Source organism: Triturus cristatus, chromosome 6 (genome assembly GCF_964204655.1).
Source record: "Triturus cristatus chromosome 6, aTriCri1.1, whole genome shotgun sequence".
NCBI classification, from domain to species: Eukaryota; Metazoa; Chordata; class Amphibia; order Caudata; family Salamandridae; genus Triturus; species Triturus cristatus.
In genome coordinates, this window is record NC_140589.1 from 1,830,878,142 (window position 1) to 1,830,898,488 (window position 20,347).

The following is a 20,347-nucleotide window of genomic DNA, read 5'->3' on the forward strand; positions in this document are numbered from 1 at the left end:
GAGGAGCAGGGCGGTGGTGTTGGGCTACTTGTGTAATTAAAGACAGGAATAGGCCGATTACCTTTGTTAGTTATGCCCCAGTGGAAGATCGTGCCCCCATCTATGAGGAGTTATTTCAATCACTACTAATGGTCAGGGGAGATATAGTTATAGGCGGGGATTTTAATATTCTTATTGATATAAAACTAGATTCTACTGGTCTCTTAAAGAAACAATCTAAACCGAAGTCATTAAGGTCCATTATGAAGAACTCCGCATTACTCGATCTTTGTGACCCATGGCGATTAAAATTTCCTCATAAACAAGAATTTACTTATTGGTCGGGAAGACATAGATCCTCCTCTCGTATTGACTTCTTTTTGGCCTCTAGTTTATTAAAATTTTCATATCAGAAATTTTTGCATAATGGCTTTTCAGACCACGCAATGCTGGTAATTGAGTTTAAAGTAGGGGAAGAAATTAAGCCCCCCAAGAGATGGATATTTAATAAAATGTACCTACAAGATAGTAATTGGGTTTCCTTTCTAAAATCGGAAATTGTTGACTTTATTGCCCGTAATTCATACACGGCTCCATTACATATTATCTGGGACTCACTAAAAGCCTTTGTTCGTGGTATTATCATCGCTAAAGACGCAGAAGAATGGCGTACTATTAAACAGACTAGGACCTTACTCTACCAAAGAATCTGTTCCCTAACTCGGCTTCGACAATCCAATTTTTCTAGTCTTGCGCAAAAAAAATTAAATGAGGCCAAACGTGAACTAAGTACGCTTTTTGCTACACAGAGTGAACAGCAATTTCTTATACAATCTCAAAGGAGCTATGAGGAGAGTAATTTTTCTGGCAAACTCCTTGCGTGGCAGGCTAAGGAGCAAGCTGCTGCAAATTTAATTCGTACTTTGAAGTCTCCTATCACCTTGATAGACACATCACAGCCTGATGTTATTGGTACTATAATGCTCTCTCACTATAAACAGATATATAGTCATCATCAGGAAATAGACCATTCTAGGCTCTTAAATTTTTTTGCAAGATATGATATGCCTTCTCTATCTCAGGCAGACAGTGGAGCAATGATGAGTTTATTTTCAACGTCAGAGCTGGAATTAGTGGTAAAGAACCTCCCAATTGGTAAGGCCTGTGGCCCGGATGGCCTCCCCGCTGAATTTTTTAAGGTTTTCTTCTGCGTCTTTTCTGATTTTTTACTACAATTAGTTAATTATATGTTAATGGGTAGGCAAGTTCCAGATTCTTTTGGGGAGGGCACAGTTGTTAGTTTTCTCAAAAAAGGCAAAGATCCCAAAGATCCCAATTCATATAGGCCTATCACATTACTTAATACTGATTATAAGATCCTTACTAAATTATTATCAATACGTTTTAATCACATTGCCAAGGATCTTATTCACCCGGATCAGAATGGCTTTGTGGCAGGCCGACAATTAGCTACAAATACACATTTTCTTACTGAGGCTTTAGATTATTTTCAGATAAATAAAATTTCCGCTTTAATTTTATTATTAGACGCGGAAAAAGCTTTTGATTTAGTGGTATGGACAACTTTATTTGTTATTTTAAAGCACTTTGGAATTCCTCCACAGATTATTAGCTTAATTCAAAATTTGTACACAGGTGCCAAAGCCAATATAATTATTAATTCAGTTATGGTTGGTAAAGTATCGGTTCAACGGGGCACCAGGCAAGGTTGCCCCTTGTCCCCTATTCTTTTTGCATTTTTTATTGAACCATTAGCCACAGCTATTCGGGAATCCGTAAATATCTCTCCTCCTATTCCTTCTATGGCAAAAATCAAACTATATGCCGATGATATTTTGTTACTGATTAAGTCGGATATTCAATCTCAAACTGCCGCTCTTCAGCTTTTTGAAGAATTCGAACATCTGGGTGGTTACCGAATTAATAAAAAAAAAACTGAAATATTAGTTTGTGGTGGGGGTGAGGTTGAGCTACACACTGATTTACTCGGCTGTATTAATTCAAGACCGAAGAGGTATTTAGGAGTTATGTATTCTGTTTTGGTTTCCGATTTAGTTATGTTGAATTTTGATCCTCTTCTACGCAAGGTTCAATCTTTATTTAATAGATGGGACTCGTTGCCATTTTCCATCCTGGGGCGAGTGGCACTTATAAAAATGTCTATTCTTCCGTTATTTAATTTTTTATTTTCTGCCATTCCCTGTTTTTTGCCCAGTGGTTTCTTCTCAAAAGTACAATCATTATTCACAGGGTTTATATGGGCAAAAAAAAGTCCCAGGATAGCAATGCGGATTCTTTACGCCGATACGGAATTGGGAGGTTTAGCCGTACCCAATGTTAAAGATTACTATAGCGCATATTTTGCCCAATATTTAGAGCGGTTCAAATCTGGAATGCAGACCCCAACTGTGTTTATTAATTTTCTTTTTGACAGAATTTGTCATGAGGTTCAGATTCCTTCTCCGTTACATATTCCTAAATTACCGAAACTTACTCGTTATAAGACGATGCTTTGGTTCTTTAAGCGTCAGGATGTCTTTCTCAAAAGATATTCTCTCCCGCAATTTAATATTAGAACCCCCTGAAGAAATGCTCTCCTTTTTTTGGGAATGAAAATTGGAGTCGACATTGCACTACAATGGGCACTTTTGGGATTTCATTCTTTGTTAGATTTCTTGAGGGAGGGGACATGGCTGTTACCTGGAGAGATGCAGCTTATTATTCCAGGGAATTTTATGTTACTTGGTTCGTATGTTTCAATCTTTAAAACGTTGGTACAAGTTGAACCAATAAGCATTGGTTCCTCCAATCAGCTATGGGACGATTTGTTTATGACTTCTAGGACGAGGAAGCCAGGGGTATGGAAACGTGTTTTAGCACAATATACTGAGGACGATCTTAGCCAAAAAGCAATTAAAAAATGGCAAGAACAGGAGAATCATGTACTTACTATCAATACTTGGAAAATTATAAATAAACTGAATTTTAGTGTTCTTCGAGGATCTAATTGGAGAAGAATGTTATTCTTCAGTAAATGGCTTCTGTATCGTACTCCTGCTGCCATTGCTAAAATGTTTCCTAACACTACTGCCACCTGTTTTAGATGCCAGCAATATACTCCTGCAAACTGGTCCCACACTATAGCTAACTGTGTTAAAATTATGCCTTTTTGGAATGAGATATTCGAATACTTGCAAAAGTATTGTGGGATTCTGATTACTTATAATGTTAAATTAATATTGTATGGATACGATTCTGATCTTGGCTTGACAGAACAGAGGGTTAAACTATTATTTATTGCAATGGCAGTTGCAAGGTCATTAGTCCTGCAGAACTGGAAGTCAACTCAAGTTCCTCTTTTTAGTGCCTGGCTGCAAAAAATTAGGAATGTTAGAAAGACTGAAATGCGATATGCACAGCGAATAGGTGGGATTATGAAGTTCAATAGAATTTGGAGTCTTTACTTTGTGTAATGGTCGATTTCCGTATTTCGTAAATTATTCTCTCCATGTTATTCTGTATTTTTATTTTCTGCTTGCCAATTTATGCAAATTATTTTCTTTATGCCATTTATATCTTTATTCTCTGTTCGCCAACTTATGTTATTGTCAAATTGTAACTCTGACACAAGAATTTCAATAAAAAAAAAAATTTAAAAAAAAGAGGATGTTGACTCTCAAAACTGTTTTTTGGTGGTGATCACCTTCACCAGATGGCTGAGTGAGTGGCAAGGTCTTAGTTCTCGTCCTCCTAGTACCTCTTTCTGTCTCCACAAATTGAAGTTGAGAACTACGGCTGCTCTCCTGCCAAAAGTGGTAACTCCTTTCCACCTGGATTAGTCCATCACTCTCCCATCCTTTTAATCCCTGCTTCGGACCGCAGATGAGGAGGAGCTGTTGCATCAGTGAGAGCCTAGATGGGTGATCAACTTCTATCTGGACCGCATCAAGGATATACTTCTGGATAACCAGCTCCTTGTCAGATACTGCTAAGAAGGGTAAAGCTGTGCAGAAAGACTCCCAAGATGGATCAGTCTTTTGTATCAAAATCTACTATGCCCAAGAAAGACCCTCTAGAAGGTATAAGGGCTTGATCCAGCAGAGCCAAGTATACTACTTCCGCCCTTGTCAGAGGCGTCCCTATCACAGAGATCTGCTATGGCAGCATCTTTGGCATCCTTGCATACATTTGCCAAGCATTACTGCCTGGATTCTAAGTTGCGTAGGAACAGACACTTTGCCAGTTCTGTTCTGCAGGAGTTCTTCATCTAACCATCCATCAACCCTCCTCCAGGGGTTGGGTATTGCTCTGAAATCTGTTCTACAGCTAAGGACTCTGCAGGTAGAAGTACCCATCAGAAGAAAAAGTTACTTACCTGCGGATACAATCTTTGTGGCGGATACTCTTATCTACCTGCAGATTCCTCACTGACCCGCCCACTTCCCAATTTGATTTATGTGTATTGGAAAAGGTAATAAGATTCCAATTTATCTTTTGGTACAGCACTACTCTGTTGATGTCAGTGAACTTCTCTTGTGAAGGTGGAGGCCTACTGATATCAGTACCTCTGTCATTCCCATATGGCTAGCTTGAAAGTAATGTAAATGCAAGTATCATGCATGTGCCCACATGTATAAGCAAGGAGAGCCAAGCAGGACTGCAGATGTATACCTTGCTCTGCGCTCCCCTTCTACCATACGTTTACCGCATGTGTTATGTTATATCCATTTATTAAAGTGCAGCGAATCACACCCGAAGGTGTATCTCGGCGCTCGACTTCCACTTAAGCTGGTCTATTCATTAAAACAGCCAGGTGTTTTTTTAACAAACTTTTGTTGTTTCTCGTGATGGATTAATTTAAGATAAGTAAATGGCGTTAGCAAGACTGCAGTTATCATGGATCTCCAAGAGCTGCAGTTTGACCTCCAGCACTGATGTCTCGGTGTCTGTCTAGGCCTGAAGCCTGACTGATAGTAAGTAAACAAGAGTGTGCATTCTGGATAGTCTTGAACTTGAGATGGGTCTATGGATTGCCTTCGTTTGCCAAGAATGGTGAATACGGGGATCCAAAACCACACTTTTCACCCATGAAAGAAACGCAGCTTTTTTAAAAGGGTCAGCATGTATTCCCTCTTCAAAGAATCATTACCTATCAAAGAGATATCCTCAACTAACATTGTAGCATTTTCATTTACCTGAAAAACTGGTAAATGCTAAAAGCCCAATTGCATGCCGGGATGCCAGTCTCTTGTCTCAAGGGGACATTGTCTTAGCTACTCTGACGCAGTGCGTAATAGCGGTATGTGGTGGGTTTGGAGATTTTCTTAACTTTGCAGATTGAAGTGGGGTCTAAGGCCTGTTAAACATCTTCAGATTTTTGGGTAAATTATTGGCTTTTTGTAAACTGCATAAAAATGAATGCTGTAAAACATACTCATTCAATCCTGCCTTAATTTTTACAACTCTGTGCTTACTTCAGAAATCAGCTAATCAACTACAGTTCATACAAATTCAGCTGCTTGACTTATCTTTAGCATAAAGAATTGTAATTCTGTTTACGGGCGCATGAAGATGCTGCTGCCTGCCCTTCAAGGTGTTATTTTTAAAGTAACAGTATGGATGCATCAGATTTTCTGTCTGAATCAGCCGCTATTTTTCATCAGGACATTCAAGAAGTATAATCAGAGCAACAGCTTTGTTTCACCTCACATCTAGTGCCGTCTTCCAAGAGATCTCAATCACACAAGAGATCCTTCTCTTAATAAGGGTCCACATTGGGAACATTTTACCTCTGGGAATGCGCAACATTCTAAATAGTTTCGCTTTCTGAAAGCAGCTTAAAAATTTTTCATTAAGATCTTTGGTCCTCATTTTCATTGCTACCCTTGTTGCTCTGTGTAGGATGCTCTACAGCGCCTAGAGAACCTCTGATTAGGGTGTAGCTCACACTCTACAAATGGCCATATACAGTAAAATAGAAAATATGTAATTTGGTAACTAGAAAGTTTAGTAGTGTACACCGCACTACTTTATGCAAACAGTTCCTTTTTGGATCTTAGAACTGAGATGAGCGAATTTTCCACAAAAGAAGTCACCTAGGCACTTGGATAGATCCTGTAATTGCTTACAAGGGTGACAGCAAGCTCTTTATAAAAGTTGGTTGTGTATAGATTTATGCTTTACTCATGCATGCCCCATGAAAGGCACTTTCAGCAGAAAAAAATGCCTTTTTATGTATGCAGCTTTGAGCTCTGCATTTGTGTTCATCATCCATTAAGATGGTTTTCCTCCATCTGAAATGCGTCCTTGTGCAAATCAAGTCACATCTTACATGGACTACAGTTTCCTAGTTAAGCTGTGTTCTCATTTAAGCTATTAAATAAAGAATTTTGATTGCCCAGTGTAGTTAGGATACACAATCTAGTGATGGCTGAGCAATCACTGATAAGTGATCCTAGCATCAGTTGGGTGTGTGTGGAAGAGCTAATAAGGCTTACAGATTATTCTACTGTCATAGAAATTGCCAAAGTTAAGTCAGTAAAGCGTGTGGAGGAAGTTGCATAAAAACCCAGCAAAACGTCTAACTAGAAAAGCCCTTGAGTAACTAATTGCACATTGTAAAGACAGAATGTATAATGCAGCCTGGTTCTTTGGTTAAAAAAGTGTTATTTATCCTAGGTAGGGATTTTACATTCAGCTAAAACCTTGAACTACACTTAGTATTATTAAAACACAGAATGATTGTTTCTTTTATCAAAAGATAACTGTTGATAATAGATGCGATCTACTGTATGACATTATCCCAGGTTGTCTTTGTTTTGCATGCCATTCTCTACATAACAATATGCAGACACTAGGTAAAATGCAGACACTCGAGAATAAGATATGCACAAGCAATGTCACCACTCTTAAGTTACCTAGATGAGTTGGTAACACCCAAAACAGCAGCATTTCTTTACAGAAGTTAGTAAAAGAAGTAATTGGCCCTGTAAAATAGCATTGACGTGAAGTGAACCCTGGTACACAAGAGGGCCAAAGTATCAAAGTGCTGAAAAATAGTGCATTCAGAAGGGACTGTAGCAAAGAACAAGCGCCTAAGAACCATCTCATCAACAACACTGAAATGGAACCTGAGGAGTAAACTCAGTGGTAGGGACAAAGAACAATTCAACCACAGCAGAGGACTATAAGAACATTGTCAATAGAGACATTAATCCCACAAGATAGAGCACGATCTTGTTTTGACTGGCCCAAAGATCTTCATCTACTCAGTTACTTAAGTTTTCGGTCTCTTGTCTTTTTTTATCTAACTGCCCCCCTCCTTTCGCTTGCCATTTAATAACCTGTTTCTTTGCTTCAATTTTTTAACTGTCTTCTTTTTTTTAATGAATGTATATTAATATATTTTTAAACCTACGCTATGAGTTACACAAGGCCTGTTATGCAACAAAAATGGCTTTCAAATGTTCATTATTCAATTTAATTGAATACGGTTTAATTCAGACGTTCAAGTTGATGATGTAGTAGTTTAGGAAGAATAATATGAGGATCTAAAATCTAATCTGATGTAGTAGCCCAGTTGCTGGATTAGAGCATGTACAATAATTGGTCTACAGGCAGTGGAGTCCGAAAAGGAACTGGAGTTAGTCTTAAACAAGAGTAGGATGACAGCTAAAATCGGCTCTGTGCAACATTGTAAACAGATGGTAAAAAAACTTCCAACTCCTGCTATATGACCTACGCTGCATGCCCTATTAACGTATCAACGTTATGTCCTGTAGCTACCACCACACACATTGTGGAAACAGAATCCTGGTTCTATCAGTTCAGTGTGGGACATTGACTGACGCAATCCTGATTCTTTTTAACTCCACAAACCGCTTTGTGTTAATTTTTCTGCTGTTAAGCCATTGAATTATTTATATCCTGATGACCCTTATAATGCTAGGGGTCAAAATGTCGTTAACAATTGAGACCTAATATTTGTAACGTTGTTCAGGTTACTATCTACTTTGACTCAATCACTTGTGCCTACTACTGAAATCAGTTGAATGTTCCATTGTTGTTTGCTCTTTTATACACACTATTACTCTGGTTATTTTTCAGTCACAGTGTGATAAGTCGAGCACTGAACACATTTTTTATATCACAAACAAATGGGGTGCCTGAAATGAAGTTCCGGGAGGTCGTCTGTTATCGCTAGACTCTGCGAGAGTCAGATTAAAATGGGAAGGCCATCCTTAATGGAAGAGCATGTCTCACACACACTTCGTCATCTGAATCCTCTCCCCACCCCGGTAAGATGGTACTACCAGGGTGGACTCAACCGACTTACTCTTATGACTTGTAAAGCGCTCTGTTACTCGCAAGAGTCTTGTTCGCGCTATATAAAACCTTCAAAATAAACCTCTTCGAAGACTTGGCGATAGGAGGGAGTTCTTACATAAAACTTACTTGTCAAGGCAGGATCCAGACAATCTAAAAATACCTCAGAGTTTCTTCGTTATCAGTTTTATTCATAAGGACTCTGGGTATGTCTAAAAACACTCAGCTTGGTGGGTAGCGAGAGCCCTGTGGCTCAAACCCATCTGCTGATCACCAACATGTTTCTGCCCTCAATAATTAGCCTATTTGGTCTGGGTCATTTGTCATGGCTGAAGGATCCCTTCAAAAATAGCCAAGCAGCCTAATTTATCCTACATGGTAATGCATGTGCATCACCAAACCACATAAACACCCAGGTGAGTCCTACCTGGGTTTCTTTCCAAAAGATTATCGTAGAAGACCTTTCAGGAGGCAATATTAGAAAAAATACAAATGTATATAAATGGGATGCAGTACAATTCCTCATACAGAATCAGCAAATATATCTTCTAAAGACTTATAAGGGTCCAATTTCTCTGTTGGTACCACATCACTGAATGATTATAGCTAGATACCTGCTCTTGATTGAAATTTATTTTGTGATTATTGTAATTGTGCCACACAGAACATTTCATGTACATGGTGTTCTTGGTAGTATTTGGGCTGCACCTGTTGTATTTCATTAGGGAGGTTTCTCAATGCATTAACTGCCTTTCCGTTTAATACATATTTTCTAAATTTACCCCTGAGCTATCCTACATCGAAAATAATATCCTAGCATGTACGACTGACAGTTTTCATCCTCTGCCAGTGCTTACCCCTTGTACTTTCATTAATTGCCCTTAGGAATATAGGTGTGTCTTTCATACTCACCTATCGCTCCCTCTTTAAAAACAGCCACATTCCTAGAAGGAATGCACACTTTGGCTGATTAAAGTATCAGTCAGGCACAATGATGGGTCATAATGCAGTAAAATCACTCGGCTCTTATGATTCCTAATTTTGACAGCACTGTTCTGGAGCTCAGTTTGTTGCTCTATAAATGATGTTGTCGAGAATGCCTTGGGAGGACCTGTAAGATGAGAAACTGGTCCAAGATCCCCTCCATGATTACAAAAGTCCTGCGAAGCATGATGACAAATGTGGAAGTTTACACCAATGAGTATCCAGTCTTAATCACTAATTCTGAGAGCTGCATCAGACAACGTATCAAGAAGGAAAAGTAGAAATGGACTGATTGAGCCGAAGTAGTTGGAGTGAGGTCATGCAGCATGATACAATCTGACCAGCGAGACAGAGAGGAACTAAGAAGTTTGCCATAATCCATGATCACCTGAAATGTGCAGATCTTGAAGTAGTCCAGTGGAGACTATTTAACTTGCTGAAAATAACTCGACTCTGCATTCTGTTCTTGTGAAAAGAATGAAAACACTTTAAAGTTCGTTTTGGAGACAACTTTAGCTTAAAAATCTTCACTAAGGAGTATGACCAGCATGTGCAGTTGTCCTAAGTGTATACCCCTTCTACTAGATAAAAGATAACATGCAAGGAAGAAACAGTGATCACCTTTGCTGTAATGTGGTGGAGAAAGTGGCTAAAAATACATAATTAATGCTTGAGATTAGACAAATGCTAATTTGTAACAATTTATGTCGTCACAATGGTAGATGCCGGTCCCACTGTCTCTGAATATTAAAATAGACAGAGTTACTGATGACCTCACTTGCCCATCTACTCACTAGGTCCTTCCTCACATTTTCTGCGCTTTGCTTTACTCAGGGCGGAGACCTTTAGCTCTTTAAAGAGTGAAGAATATGATGATCATTTATTCATGGAAATATTTTCACTGTTAGCAGTGGGCTTACTGCAGATATTGGCATCGGTGTTTTATTATAACTATTGTTCTGCTTCCAGGGCATTAGGGTTGTGTGTGTTTAATTTCAGAGTGACTGACATTCCCTATATTTTTTTCCTCAGGTGCTGCATATTGCCAGTTTATGGACATGCTCTTTCCAGGGTCCATACTCCTGAAGAAGGTCAAGTTCCAGGCAAAATTGGAGCATGAGTATATCCACAACTTTAAAGTACTACAAGCTGCTTTCAAGAAGATGGGTGTCGATAAAGTACGTTCTGCTTATGATCACTTTATTCTCAAAAGAAACAAGGAACCATAGCACGCTTTCACTAAATACCAGCTGTTCTTTGTTTAACAGATAAATGTGAAGTGCACCTCGATCTGTACCGTCTCCCGCATCTCAAACTGGCGTCTTGCCCATTCACGGTTAGACACCAGCTTGGGAGGCGGGAGGCGGTACGGATCGAGGTGCTGCTCTGCTCTACATTCTGGAATAATGGTGTTCCCCTAAACATATGGGGTCCTGTTGAATAAATGGTTAATATCCATACCAGGAATCTACATTGTTCTAATATGATGAACTATGGCTTTCCTTTGGTTGCAATACCCCGAAAGACAAATTGATACCCTGACGAAGTCCACATGTAGTGGACGAAACGCGTTGGCTGTTCTGTATTGCATTTTTTATGAAACAAGAAAAATAAAGATTATCTTGGACATCACGTACAAAGAATGGACTGATTGAATGTGGAAGTTTAACGGGTGGTGCCATTCACATTTATCTGTTAAACGTCTTTAATCCTTCGAGGTTGCACCTTGGAAACAGCAGGTGCAGTGGATTTTCACGCAATGCTGCGTTTAACAATAGATGCTTGGACTTAAATTTTGTTGGGGGGATAAGGAGGGAGGTGCGACTGCCTTATTGGCTCGCTATTTCATTGTTTTGTACAACTGCACTTTGTCTACATTTATCTGAACTGTGAAGTTAGCTGTTGGCATTCTCCACATACACTTAAGCTGAAACAGTGTTACATCTAAATGGGAGCAAACAATGACGCCTCTTCATCCACAGTGTGGTGTAGCGGAATCAAGTGTTACATGTAGGATGGCATGCACATTTTGTTTAAGCTTACATTGGTTCTTGTTGATGATAATGCCGGTAGTCTGTGAGTGTGGGCTGTAGGACATATCACAATTCAAGCGATTCCTTTGATTCAGGATTTTCCTGATTTTTTTTTATCTACAAAAGTCCCAGGTCCCAGTAAGTATAGACTCATCACCTACCTCTCCAACAAACTGAATGACAATGTGCCAATATCCCCCAATTAAGTAGTAGTCAATATAAAGTGCTATGGAGCATGGCAAGATAATGTCCCCATAGTACCGAATTGGAGAGTTTCTTCATTTTCTAATGTTTTAATCTGCTGGAACTGAGCTTAAGCTGCCACTTTGAAGCTTTGTTTGGTAACCAGCCCATGCTTTTCTCTTAGGCTTCTTTTTGAGTAAGTAGCAGTGAGATGTAATTGCAGTGAGCTATAGAGACTGCATGATAAGGTATCTGTCTAGAGGGAATTGAGGTTTCCCAGGAAAATGTTGTCAGAGCTGGTGTTAGTTTTTTTTTTTTTTTTTTACAAAGATCTACATTTATTGTTCAATGAACTGGAGGTTGTTACCTAGCGGGTGTTGGACAATATGGAATTGTGTGTGGTTCTAGGCAAAAGTTTTCATTTCTATTGACAGTCAAATGTGGAGAACTCTTCCAATGTCAGTCACTTGCATGAGATCAAGCATCTGGAGATGACTGCTACAGCTTTGCCTTCTTGATCCAGACAAGTAATTAAATAGCCTAGGGGCATGAAGAGGTCCCATAGTAGTTGTGAGAAACTATTTAGCCACCTTTCGCTTAAGTAGGAAGAAGGAGAGAGATGCATAGCGCTGACCTTGAGCGGCATGGATGACTGGAGTGGGCAATCTGAAGAACTTACCTCACCTCACATCAGGCAGACCCACCTAGCCAGAGACACCAGTCCCAACTTCTCCCGAATTTCAGGTCTGTTTTGTGCTGGTCACAGGTAAGAAGGATGCAGAATGCCTCTGTGCCCCCAAGGTTGTTGAGGTAGGGTAGAGTGTCATGTGGATCTAGCAGATCTGGGATATTCACCCGATGCTGTATTCCGACCAGCATTTCACACCGAGCCCTCATCTAAGGGGCCCATCTTGCCTAGTATCTTGTAGTAAAGCCATCTTCAGCTTTGCTCTAAAACATAGATGAATCTGCCCTCTGAACCACCATTTTGGTACTTGCTAACTCAGTTTAGCCATGCAAGAATGTTGTCATACATAGGGTCATGGCCCAGATCATATAATGCACCACGGATAACAGAGGAAGCATACAGGGTTGGTGTATTCAGCCACCAAAATTCCGCCATGGCAGGCACCAGGGGATTGTGGTTTAACTTCATCACGTCTTTCCAGTACAGAACAGGGGCATCCTTTCCAGCAGAGCCACATTCAAATATAGTAGGAGTTTTCTTAACCAAAACTGACAGGTGGGCTGGGCACACACTCCACATCACAGCCTTAACATGCAAGATCTGCAGCATTGACACTAGAGACCCATGGTACAGGTAGGATGCACTGGTTAACACTAGGTTTATCTTCAGAAGACTTAGAGTTGTTGACTGGAAGGCTGGTGCACCCTTTAGTGGTATTTTTTTAAATTTTGCATACCTAGACCAGGGGTGTTATGGTCACTGCATTTCCGTATGTACTCATAAAGTCTTAAACAAAAGATCGTAATTCTCCAGTATATCGTGTATCAGAATGTGCCCTAGAACTGGTCCCACAGAAAGCTGGCGGCTATTAACTAAAGGATATCATGAGGGGGCGGAGCTAGCCGGCAGCTATGGCGGACGCGTGATCGCGGAGCTCCCGCTCTAAGCCCCTAAATATCCGTCCATATGATCCTGAGCAGCGGCATTGACCGGTGAACTGGCTGGGGGGTTCCTCCCGACACTGGGCTGAGTCGCCCCGGAGGCCCGGCGGCAGCGAGCAAGACCCGGAGAGCTGACACTGACGGACGTCGAGCGAGGGAGCGGACTGGGCCGTGATCCCTGGGCTGTCCTGTGGCTCTCCCCACAGTGCGTAGCGCGACGTGCGGCCGACTGGCAGGGCGAAGACCCGGCGTCCTGGTCCGGCAGCTGAGACCTCGGGAGTTGGCGGTGAGGCGGAGACGGCCGCGCCGAACGCACAAGCGGAGAGCTGAGGACCTGCAAGGGGTACGGGGTGGCGGATGCGGTGCCCTCCCCCCCTGGCTGGATTGCTGCCTGGGCTCCCGGACCCCCTGCCAGACGCGGCTGCCCACGCCGTGTGAGACCCAAGTCCCCCCTGGGGTACGGGCTCGGAGGCCCCCCCCCCGTGACATCTTGGACTCGGACAGCGGGGGTGAAAGGCGTACTGGTGTGGATCGGCCCCCCCCCCCCCCCCCCCTCTGGCTGGCCTGGGGAGCGGCGTAGGCCGTGGGGCCACCCTCGAGACGGGTAGCGACAGGGAAGCGCACTGGTGCTGAGCCCGGGTGGACACTTAAAGAACTGGCGCCCACCCACCCCCCCCCCCCCCCCCACCCCCCCTGCGCCATTGGAGCTGACCCAGGCCTGCGGAGAACTTGGAGGGATTGCTGCTCGTTCACCCTAGCTGAAGATATGTGACTTTCCGCGGCGGCGCCCTCCTCTGCTTCTCCCTGCCTGGCGGGATTCGGACGTCTGGGCCGAGGTGAGTGACGGCGGCGACTTGGAGGAATAGACCGCGTGTCTGGTGCTGTGACCTAGCTGCGGGTGCTGGAGGGCCCGCTGGGGCTGTCGCGCGGAACAGAACGGGCTGCCGCCGCCAATGTGAGTAGCTATCACCAGCAGTGGCCCTTGGGGCGCCCTTCCTGTCCCAGATAGCGACGGAACACGTGGAGGAGAGTGGTCCCACAGGCTCGAGTGGGGAGCCCCTCACTCTCATTTGGGCCTGAGGCGGTGGCCGGACACTGGGAGCGGTGCAGGCAGATATACGACTCTGTGAACAGGATGGTGCTGTAGCTGGGGAGCGAACAGAGTTCGGAACTGCGACGCAGGGTGGTCGGCGCCCCGGACATCTGCGAGTCGTGGTGGGGGTGCCCCGCGGTGCGGTCCCCCCGGGAACGGGACTTTGCCCCGGAGAGACGGGCGTGTGGCGGTCGCTGACCCTCCGCAAAAGCGATAAATCCCAGCCCAAACTGTCTTTTGACCCCCGCAAGCCGAAGGGGCCCGACGAAGCACCACCGGCGCGGCCTCCGGATGGAGCGGCTGCGGAGAGCTCTATGTGCGCCGACATCAAGGCAATGCTGGCGGCAATGGAAAAAGGGCTGCAGGGCAGTCTGACCGCGATAGACACCAAGCTAGATGCGCTCACATACCGCATGGACCGCATGTCGGAACGAGTGGATAAGAATGCTGAGCGGCTGGATTCGTCCGAACAGAGAATAACGCAGGTGGAGGAGGCGCAGACGTCGTGGGACTCGGACCGCAGGCAATTCAGTAAGCTGTTGCAGGTCATTCAGGACAAGTCCGAAGATTTGGAGGCCCGTTCGAGGAGGTCAAACGTCCGCATCACCGGCGTGGCGGAATCGCCGCACACCGGGCGAATGGAACTTTTCGTGGAAAAATTGCTGCGGGCATTGCTGGGAGAGGACGTGTTCTCCCCGATGTTAGTTGTCGAGAGAGCCCATCGTTCGCTGGGCCCTCGCCCCAAGCCTGGTGCGCCTGCAAGACCCATAATAGCAAAACTACTGAATTATAGAGATAGAGACACGGCCCTGCGAGTGGCGAGGGAAAAGGGGAAACTGCAATACGAAGGGATGGACATCTCCATCTATCCCGACTTCACGGCGAAGGTTCAAGAGGAGCGCAGACAGTTCGCACCCTACAAAAAGCAACTCCGCGATTTGGGCCTAGACTATGCCATGTTATACCCGGCGAAGCTCCGCATCAACAGGCAGGGGCACTCGCACTTTTTCACGGACCCGAGGGAGCTGCAGCGATCTCTGAAGGAGTGGTCGAAGGAGCAACGACGAGGGCAGCAGGACGGCGCGGCTGCCCGGGCGGACGCATCTGGCCTGGAGGAGCAGGACTAGATCGCTGGCGATGGCCGCTTGCTACGCCCTGTCTCCTTGTGGAGGGCCGTTGCCCTGTTGTGGAGGTAGTCGCTTCCCTGGCGGTATCGCAGCGGCTGGAACATTGTTGTTGTGCAGGAGACGACGGCCACTCCGGAGGACCCTGAGGCCGTGGCTGGGTGAGAACTTTCTGATGTGTTTGGGGATAGGCCTGGGAGCTGTGGTCCTGGACTTGGAGGGGAGGCGGGGGCAGGATCCTTTGCATGGTTTGGGCGAGGGCAGGATGTCCCTGCGGACTCAATACCTACGGGACTCAGGTTGGTGTGGCGCCTGGGCCTCATTGCACGGGCCGGTCTACGAGACAAATGGGCTATGGCCTAGTTGGCAGCTTGGGGGCGCTGGGAGGGTGCCTTGCAAATGTAGACGGGAGGGGTTGCTCGCTGCTGATGGGAGTGTTGGGGTCCCCCCCTTGCACTAATAGTGGGAAGACGATAATGCCTCGTGCTGCACAGAGACTGGGGGCTTGGCAGTGGGGGCACGGCCATATGGTGGACAGTTGAGAGTTTTTAGGGTAGCTGTTCATCGGAAGCCCTTGCCCCAGTGCTGATAGCTTACGTGGGATCTCTGAGGGCTGGTTTGGGGATGGTTTTGTATGTTTGTTGCGGGGTAGGGAGGGGGGTGGGTTTGGGGATCTGTCTGGCCAAGTTGGGGGTGGTCGGCTGTGGGTGGTGGGTTGGGAAGTTGGGGGGAAGGTCTGCCGTTGGGGCCTGTGATCCGCACTGTCTGTTGAGTGGCACGCTTTTAGACTCACTGTTGTATGGCTGTTTCAGACTTTCTGGAATCGAGTGGTGGGAGGGGACTCCCACTTGGCTTGTGCGCAGCGGTAGTTGCTGTATGTTTCTGCCCGGATGACTGGAATAAGTGAACGGACAGGGGACACTGGAGAGGGGGCCATTAGAGCACTGACGTGGAATGTCCGGGGGCTGAACGATCATCGCAAACTCAGGAAAGTCTTAAATTATCTCCACCGACACCACATTGACCTGGCACTGCTACAGGAGACTCACCTTCCTCTTACAAGTAGACTGTTAGCGGCGAAGGGGCTAGTGAGCACCAGCGCGGCGGCAGGCTTTACATCACATTCCAGAGGGGTGGTTACTTGGGTAAACCCACGATCGAACTTGCGGCTGACGTCGCTCACCTCCGACCCGGACGGGCGTTACTTAATAGCGAGGTGCACTGGTAAGGGCCATGACTTGATCGTAGTTAATGTGTACGGCCCCAATTATGACTCTCCTGAGTTCTACGACACACTGGCAGCGCAATGTAGGCTGCACGTGCACACTGGCATGGTATGGGGTGGTGACTTTAACTTCACATTCAATCCAGAGCTAGACCGCTCCTCTGGGCCGGCTCGCCGCCCGGCGACCGCCGCCCAACACATGAAGGCAGAATTAATCAGGCTGGACATGCTAGACATCTGGCGACATCGCCACCCTGGTAAAGGGGGATACACGCATTATTCGGCATTCCACGACGTACATACAAGAATAGACTATTGGTTGGTGTCGCGGACACTGCTCGCGTGCGTCAGGGACTGCGAGGTGCTGCCGCGCACACTGTCGGACCACTCCCCTCTTTTGCTCGTACTGGCAACCCCGCACAGACGAGTGCCGCCGTTCACGTGGCGGCTGCCGCCTTACTCACTGCTGGATGAAGTGTTCCGAGGGGAACTGGCGGACGAAGTAGACTCGTACTTTGAGGTGAACGCGGGCTCGGTCCAGAGCTTCCAAACGGTGTGGGATTCGTTCAAGGCTTATATTCGCGGAGTTGCAATGACTAAGCATTCGGGCGTGCTTAAATCCATCCGGCAGCAACTTGGGGCCCTGGAGAGGCAGATTGCGCAGCTGGAGGAGCTTCGGGGGGCTTCGGCAGACCCCGAGGTGGCTGCGGGGCTGCAGAACCTGGTCACTGAGTTCAACAGTGAGGCGGACCGTGAGGTGCAACATATGGGGAAGTACGCCACGGCTCGCACTTATGGCGAGGGCGAGCGGCCGGGATCCTTACTTGCGGGGATACTCCGTAGCTCTAGGCGACCTCTGGTGATAGACGAACTTGTCACAGCCTCGGGCGATGTGATCACAGATGAGGCGGGGATTACAGAAGAATTCAGGGCCTATTATGCGGGGCTGTATAAATCCCAGTCCTCCAGCATGGAAGAGGAGATAGACGACTACCTCAGCTACATCAAAATGCCGTTTTTGTCCAACTCGCGGCGGGAATTCCTGGCGCTGCCCATACAAAAAGATGAGATCTTGGAGGCTCTGGGAGGAATGAGGGCTGGCACTGCCCCGGGAGCTGACGGTGGCCTTTTATAAGGCCTTCCAGGACCAGCTCCTCCCGCACCTCATGGCTCTTTTCGACGACATATGTCTTGAAGGCTGCATGCCTGACACGATGCGGGAGGCCCTGCTTGTCACAATACTAAAACCTGGGAAGCCTCCCAACTTGTGCGGCTCCTATAGGCCTCTCTCCCTGATTAATGTCGATGCTAAGATATATGCAAAGGTGCTGGCCACGCGTTTGGCGCTTTTGGTGCCGGAGCTCGTGGCACCGGAGCAGGCAGGATTTGTTCCATCCAGGAATCTTACGTATAATATCCGCACGGTCCTTGGAGTCATGCAGCATGTGCGCCCAGAGAGTAAGGCCATAGCGCTTTTCCTAGATATGGAGAAAGCGTTTGACTCTGTGGAATGGCCGTTTATGGTGAGGGTGCTGAGGAAGCTTGGGCTGGGAGAGCCGTTTCTACAGATGCTTGGTGCTTTGTATTTCGGGCCCACTGCCCGGTTGCGCCTCGGCGACCGAGTTACGGAGCCGTTTGCAATCACTAGGGGGACCAGGCAGGGCTGCCCTCTATCCCCGCTCCTCTACGCGCTGGTGGCGGAACCTTTAGCGTGCGCAATAAGAGAATACCACAGATTTGAGGGCATCAACTTTCCCTCCTATAAGATAGGTATTTCTACCTACGCGGACGATACGCTGCTGTACGTCCGAGACCCGGAGGAGAATCTCGCTTCCATCTTGCGGGAGGTGGTCCGATTTGGGGCGCTGTCGGGCCTCAGGGTCAACTGGAACAAATCACTAGCGTTCCCGTTGACTCCGGCCACAATGCAATTCCCTATGGAATACCCTTTGCAGTGGACGACGGACTCAATCCGCTACCTGGGAATTCGGCTGCATGGGGACCCGGAGGTCTTGCTGAGGGAAAACTATGGGGTAGCTTATTCAAAACTTGTAGACGAGGTGGAAGAGTGGAACAAGCTCCCTTTGTCGCTGATGGGCAGGATTGCCATCATGAAAATGATCGTCCTACCGCGGTTTCTGTTCCTCTTTAACAACATCCCTATAGTGCTCCCCAGGTCTTTCTTTACGCAGCTGACGCAGACCCTAACCCGACTGGCCTGGGGTGGTAAACAACCTAGAGTCCAATGGAAAGTGCTTACACTGCCATACGAGATGGGGGGGCTTGGTGCTCCGGATCTGGAGAGCTACTACAGAGTGGCGCAGGCGTCCCATTTGCATACGTGGATACACGCCGCACCTGACGTACCGCATGTGTTGCTGGAGCGCTTGTTTGCGGATCCACTCCCACTCCCAGCGACGGTCTTTTTACCCATGGATCGTAGGGTGGGTCTATTGGACTCGCTCGGTACTACTAACCATGCGTGGCACACGATCATGAGAAGGCAGGACCGTGACCTTTTATACTCTCCGCTGATGCCGGTGGAGTGGGCGGTTTGGCTCCCCCCTCTGAGGGGAGCGGGGGTGAAACGGGCACTAGGTGAGTTGGGAATCGTCAGGATGGCGGACCTGTTTCAGGAAGGAGGGGTCAAGACGCTGGAGAGTGTGGCCTCGACTCATCAGGGGATCACCTTACTCCAGCGCTTTCAATTCCACAGGGTACGGGGCGCGTTGCTGTCTCTTTTGGGGCCTTCTGGTGAAGAACCCCCCGAAATCCCGGAGCTTTCCTATGTCATTAAAACTGCGGCGCCGACCAAAATGGTCTCGACCCTCAAAAAAATAGGCGACCAGCAAAGGGAGCCCCAGTGTTCTGCAGCGCGGCGAGCCTGGCAGACGGATCTTGAAATGGACATCTCGGATGAGATGTGGAAGTACTGCTGCTCTAGCACCAAAAAGATTTCCTTGAATGGTCGACATCGATTAATACACTTTAAGTTTTTGCAGCGGGTCTACTACACCCCGGAAAGGCTGCATAGGTACGGGTTGCGCCCCACGGCGGTTTGCGAGCGTTGCCATGTACCCGTCGCGGACTTCCTACACATGGCCTGGCTTTGCCCAGGAGTTGCCCGGTTTTGGACGGCGGTGTTCCGGGAGTTGAGCCAGATCTTGGAAAAAGAGATCTCCCCAGATCCGGCCCTGGCGTTGTTGGGCTACTCCAGGCCTCTTCCGCGGGCGCTGAGGCGCTTGACGGACATAGCGTTATTGATCGCGCGACGCGTCGTGGCGGCCTGCTGGATGAGAGGACCGCTTCCTACTAAGAAACGATGGGTTAGCGATATGCTGTATTGCAGTACGCAGGCGGAAACGTACAGCGAACTGTTACCCCCTAGGAGTCGCCCCAAGAATTTCTGGGCGCTGTATAAAACATACATGACAGCCGGAGACCCTGAGGAGGTTAGTCAGGAGGGGACACAGCGCGAAGCCCCGGGGGCGTGCAGTGGGGAGGCGGGCGGAGTGCAACAAGAATAGGACACTATTGCGGTGTGTATGACAGTGAACCGTCGGTGACGGTGGCCGGGTTGTGGGAGGGGGGCTGGGGTGCCTTCTGTCTGCAGCGTGTGCATCTTAGCAGTGTGTTTGCGGGGCGGGAACGAGAACGGCAGGATTGGTATGGCCTGGAAGCAAGAAGCGCAGTGTCTGGTCGTGGTTTTGTGCCTGGGTTTGCGACAGCGTGTGCAAGTAGAAACAATACA

General features: G+C 46.7%; 1 protein-coding gene across 7 annotated transcripts in view; it reads left to right on the forward strand.

Annotated features, from left to right (window-relative positions):
• Positions 1 to 20,347, forward strand: part of MAPRE3 (microtubule associated protein RP/EB family member 3) — a 767,705-nt gene that overhangs the window by 551,881 nt on the left and 195,477 nt on the right. For all 7 annotated transcript variants that reach the window (XM_085613228.1, XM_085613226.1, XM_085613230.1 and 4 more), the window contains one exon: positions 10,342 to 10,487. In XM_085613228.1, the coding sequence (XP_085469354.1) occupies positions 10,342 to 10,487 (146 nt within the window). The remainder of the gene's footprint in view (positions 1 to 10,341; positions 10,488 to 20,347) is intronic.